General features: G+C 34.0%; 1 protein-coding gene across 7 annotated transcripts in view; it reads right to left on the bottom strand.

Annotated features, from left to right (window-relative positions):
• Positions 1-278: 278 nt before the first annotated feature.
• Positions 279-6,000, bottom strand: part of PPP2R5C (protein phosphatase 2 regulatory subunit B'gamma) — a 76,635-nt gene continuing 70,913 nt past the window's right edge. For 6 of the 7 annotated variants that reach the window (XM_086892135.1, XM_086892139.1, XM_086892138.1 and 3 more), the window contains one exon: positions 279-3,175. In XM_086892135.1, the coding sequence (XP_086748261.1) occupies positions 3,044-3,175 (132 nt within the window). In that variant the 3' untranslated portion in view covers positions 279-3,043. Of the gene's footprint in view, positions 3,176-4,729; positions 4,844-6,000 lie in introns of those variants that run through there. The other variant, XM_086892134.1, reaches the window with a different exon arrangement.

Raw genomic sequence — 6,000 nt, 5'->3', positions numbered from 1 at the left:
ATGTTACTGAAGAAAATTCTATGGTATGAAAGATGCACTTTTAATATTTGTTAGATTGAAGTATTACCAAATTTTAGTACTGACTGCTGTTCTACAGGTAAAGTCTGCTTTTTATACTGAATTTCAACTATTTTTTTTTTTTTAACCTAATGGCCTTTCTGTAGTTTTTGCTTTTGTGAAATTTATGAAGTTAATTTGTGCAGATGATTCTGCTAGCAGTGATAATCTGAACATATCCCCAAACACCTTGTGTTAAACTTAGTTTCATGATGAGCAAGTAAAATTCACATGTTCTTTATTTGTCCATATAATACACCTTTTTTTTTAAGTTTTAAAATTAGATAAAAGCATATCAAATGGCAGGTGTATGAAGTTCTTCAGAAACAATGCCAGAACAAAAAACTGAATTACAAAATGTTAAAAAATATGTAGGTACATTTGAACTTAACATTCCACTAACATATAATGTTACAGATACTGTCTAATGAAAAATAATTGTGCCACTTACCTATTTTTGCTGTTTCTAGTAACTTTTTATTCTGTACATAGGACGATTCTGTACAAAATATGAAGTCTACATTTTTATTACTTATTACCATAAAACAAGGTACAATGTATGTACAATATTAAAATGAAGCCATACTAAAGCCACACTAAAAAGACACTTGTAATATTACTTTTGACATTCCTGATGTACAGGTGTAATTTTGGAAAATGGGGGAAGGTATCAGACAGAACTTTATGAAGAACAACAGTCACCAAAATTCTACTTTAATTTTTCTTTTTATTTTGGATGTATTAGTTTTAGAATTGTTTAGTACAAGATTATACGAAATATATAAATATTGAAAACAAACATGCTAAACGATTAGTGGTGATAAGATTTTGGAATATTGCCTAAGCAAATGTTCAGTGGCCCAAAATTTCAAATATGCCTTTATAGAGAACTTGAAGTGTCTAAATTACCACAATGCTTCCCTTTTTGGTGAGTGTTTATCTTCAGTAAAGAAGAAAAATAAAATCTAGACAGTGAAAGATGTTCTTATACGTTGAGTATCACACAGTCAATCAAACACTGATATACAGTTGGGTTTTCCCCCCCCACTTGGATAACATAAGAATAATTCCTTTCAGCAATCTCTTGCACAGACATACTGAACACCCAAATCAAAGGTAACTGAATCTACCAGCTAAAGATGGAAGTTCAAACAATGGTATATCAAAATACATAGATGTTGCTTTACACAATTAAAAAAGCACCCTTTTCCCCTCAAAAGTAGAAGGCATCTTTAAACTGTTTTTATGTAGTTTATCCTAATGGTAAAGCATTTTCTTTTTCAAGTTTTACAGGAAATGTTCTCAGACACAGTGGACATTCCACTTAAAGGTTGGGTTGGTCTTTAAATTTAGTTGTTGTAAGCCAATATTTACCACTCACAATTTTCTTCCAATAGACAATGTAACAAATATTGGAAATTGAATGTTAAATGCAACCAACAAACAGCAGGCACTACATCTGCACAAGGTTACTATGAATGTCTGCTTTGAGAATATTTTTTTTATGGATGCAGGAGATGTCATACTTCCTTAAAAAGTAAAACAAAACTATTTTTAAAGAAGCCACATTTTTTTATCTCTTTATGCATCAAGACATTAAACATTAAGTTATATCATGTTACTGCCAGAGACAAAAGAAACTAATCACCCATTTAGAATAGCAGAACACATTTCAAACAGCTTGTAAGCAGGATAAGTAAGTCAAAATACTGGCCACCCTGAGAGAAATCAAATATTGAAGACAAAGCACTATATTTTTAAAGAGATTTTTCCTCCCGTGCTTTTCCATCTACAACAAAAAGCTCATTACATGCAAGTAATCTTGTGGAATATATAGCAGCATTTGAAGATCATCAGCAACTCAGATGCATTTTCAGTTCACTTGTGAGGTGTATTTGCAGCACATGTGCTCTTTACAACAACAACAAAAATATTTTCACGGTAAAATTATGGTCACGATCTCCTCAGCTCTTAGACTCATTGAAAAAGAAGCAGTTTTTTTTGTTTTTTTAAAATTTTACTAAGCTTATGATGTTGTGTTCATCTTTCAGATAAAAACTAATGCAACTGAAATCACACATAGTATCTGCCACAGAATACTGAACTCCTAGAGCCCAAGAAAAATGCTGAGTATTAAAAGCTCAGATAAGGGAGAAAACAGTGAAAGAGTTACTTTATTGACTTGAAAAAACTTAAAATGAAATTTTATATTCAGTCTATTCCCAGTCATAGTAAACAAATTTTCTTTTTAGGAAAAATTCTTCTACCAGTTCATACCTGGAATACTGGTGCCATATTATACACTAAAGACTGGAAGATATGGCTTTAAATCTACATAAAGTATTAGGATGTGGTATATATAGATATATATATCTTTATCCTAAGTAAAAGAGAAACGAATTTACAGAATTCTTAGAAAGGAATGATGACTGAGGATTGTCATGAACGTTACCAGTTTGTAAGCCATGTTTTAGAATACGAAAGAATAATTGTATTTTCAAAACTGCTGGTATATAACAAGACAGCAATAATGTTGAAACAACTGTAAAGCTGAGAAATCCTAGAAAAAGTTTAATACTTGTATTTGAAATAATTTTACTTTTGAAAACACACGTTTATCATTAGTACCAACTTTTGGTCATTCACTTATTTAGATGGAAAGATTATAGAATGCTTTTCTCAAATACGACTATAAAAACTGCATCTTAACAGCTGGTTGGTACTATGACAACACCTCCAGGAAATTGTGTCCACTTGATTATAGTCAACCCAATATTCTGCAAATGGAACTGGGTAATTTACCATTGTTTGAACTACTAATCTTGAGCTGCATACTCTATTAAGTTATTGCCTACAGAAATGGGTTGAAGAAAGCTTTGACTTGGTGTGTAACTGATTGGTATGGCACAAAAAATTAAGTTCTACTGTAGAACTGAGTCCAGAAAAAAAAAACTTTTCCTCCAAAATAATATTTCACTGTAATAGTTTAATGCCCATCATGTGATATTAATTCATCAGCTCTGCAATGTGATTCCAAGGCTTTCATGGTATAGATATCCTGAGGCAGTTCTGACTTGCGTCGCACAAGAGGACGATCTTTTTTCTGATCTTTTTGTGCCTGAAATAAAAATAGAACAAAGTCAGCCAAACATACTAATTAGTAAACATTACCTAAGAGTACTTCTTACACATCAGTATGCTCATTTAGCGGAAAAGAAATAAAAACATCTGGAAAGAAGTTTATACTTTCTCCTCCTTACCCTACAAGGTATGCAGTTCCAAGTATTAAAATCAATTTTTTTGCGAAGAGGAAAACTAGAAACAACCATGAAATTCTAAGCTATCATGACATCACTGCTGTTCTCCAATGCTCTCTCAAAACCAGACAAAATTCCTAACAAAGTAGCTTTCAACTTCATACCCTAATTTGCTTGTTTATTTTTTTTTCCCCCTAGAAACAAATCCTTAAAAAAAACCTGCCTGGTGTTTACTTAGCCATTTATTTATTGGCATGTTCAAAGTTATTAAGTCACAGTGGTCCAATTTTATTGTGGCAGAGCACTCACTAAAAATGCTCACGTTAGTCTCACACAGAAAAAAATTCCTGATCTACTTTCCTGACCTCTTCAATAGGAACATTCTGCTACATTGCTAGCTTCTGGAATAAACCTTACTTTCACTGAAACTATACAGATCTTTACGTAGTTTCTCATTTCTGAAGTTTAATTTAAGAAACAAAGCTGACCTCTTGAGTGCTCTTTTTTTTTCTCAACTGATAACCATAGAGATCTTGTTTTAACATCAACTGCTGATGATACTTCGCAAGGGATATATTAATTGTCTGCCCAGTGTCTTCTCAAAGACTGATGCAGGAATGCTACCCGCTACACCTGCTTTCTGCAATACCCTAATCCTTAATCAAATCTTTTTCTGCCTGGTGATCCATTCTTACCCATTCTCTTGCAGGCTTAGTTTTTATACTAATAATACTACTAATAATTCCTGATTTAAGACATTCTATGAGCTCTGCTAGGACAGGATCTTTCTCTTTGAAAACTTGGCTTATCATATTTTAGTCATCTCGCTTTTTGCACACTTTGTGAGCCAGGAAAGGGAAGAAAGCATGCACTTGGGAGAGATAGCCGTGGAACACTTGAGGGGTTCCAACTTAACTTTCAGAATTTTCTTTACCACTTGTTTATTTTCCATTAGTTTCATTTTTTAGGTCTCCACCCTTCCTTACAATCGTGGAAGCTGGGAAATCAAGCTCACTCATAGGGATATGACGCAGTAGTTTTCCAACTGGAAAGCCACCAATGAATCTGTATGTAGCCCAAACTTTATAGCTCATGAAGCTGAATTCTTTGTAGAAACACAGGTAAAACCTAAATGAGAGTCCTTGGTTTTAGTCTGGGCTGACATTACTGCTTCTGTCTTTTATATTGTATAATACTGGCCCAAATCTTCAAACTTCCAAGCAGCTGGGACTGGGAATTTTGTTCTTAACTTCCTGTCCCATTGGAGCACTCACGACTTATGAAGTAGGAATTTTAATGCTCTCTGGCCAGGACAGAAAGTGAACCATGGTCTCATAAACCCTAAGAAAATAGTTAAGTACTAGGAAATAGCCCAGTCAAAGATGGACACTATGATCAACACAACTATAAATTAAGCAGTACTCATTTTTCTAAATAATTTTGTATGTACCTTTCTCCATTAGAACTGGTTTTAGGCTCTGAAGCAAGTGAAAGGAGGCCCCTTTCTCCCTCAAGTGGGCCTGGCTACGCTATCCAAGGTATGAAGAAAGGCAGAGGTTAAGAAAGTTTATTCAGCCCAGTGCTCCTCATGGACTAGCTCTATCCATCATTCCCTTGTTCATGCTACTCTTGTTCATTGTCCTGGTGAGGGATGTAATTCAGCCACAAAGATTTACATGTAATACACAGGGATCTACAACATATATAAGTGTTTAAATAACAGCAATCCCTGAGTGTGTCTTAGAGGTATTCCAGCATTTCTTTTAACTCAAATCTTCACTCAAAATGCCACATAACAAATAATAAGGAAAAGATAATATTGCAGGATGACACTGGAATTTTAACACAGAAATTCAGGAGGTTAGGTTGACCACATGCTTATTTTTATAAATGTCTTATTGAATACATTGGTTCAAGTTAACAGACTTTATCTCCAAACTCGACTGTTTTTTCCTGGGTCCATTTCTACAGTCTTAGACTTAGCTGGATTTAGACAGATTTATAGTACTATATAGCACATATTCCTTCCAGAAATCTTAGTGATGCTGCAATGTAACCTGGCATCTCTCCATTTTCAACCAGCTTCAAGTTGAAATCTCTAGTCTGAACATGGGCATTATAATTCCACTTAAGAGATGTTAAATTAAAGAGACATGAATATTACTGAGCATTAGCTGAAGACAGAAAGATGGAAATGACCTTGAGAGCTGTCACCCTGCAGTGGGTAATGGAACCTGACAGATGGTGGACTGAGGAAGGAGACCCAGGAGTGGGCACTTTACATATTTTTTTTTTAAAAAACACAAGAGCTTTAACCACTATGAAGGCTCTGAATAACAAATAAAAATGTGTAAAATATTGTCAGATTCTAGCACTGACAAGCTTTTCTTATGAAAAATCAAAACACTTATATAGAGACTAGAACATGATGTTGTAGATTTTAGCTATAGCTCTCACTATCCTTAAAGCATCATCATTGTTCTCATGACACAAAAAAGTTATTCCTAAGTGAAAATAAAAACAAAGTTTCTGAGAAGAACCCTTAAAAGAGACTACATGACATATTCACAGGCATTAGAAACATAACACTATTTTTGGCTGCTACGCTATCACTTGAAAGTAGCAGCCCTGATGAAGTGTATTACTACAGAACAAATGGTTACTGGGCCGAAAATACAAGTCAAGT

The sequence above is a fragment of the Cyanistes caeruleus genome, chromosome 6 (assembly GCF_971803275.1).
Source record: "Cyanistes caeruleus chromosome 6, bCyaCae1.hap1.1, whole genome shotgun sequence".
NCBI lineage: Eukaryota > Metazoa > Chordata > Aves > Passeriformes > Paridae > Cyanistes > Cyanistes caeruleus.
Note: the sequence above shows the minus strand (reverse complement) of the source record. Positions and strands in the feature narration are given on the sequence as shown.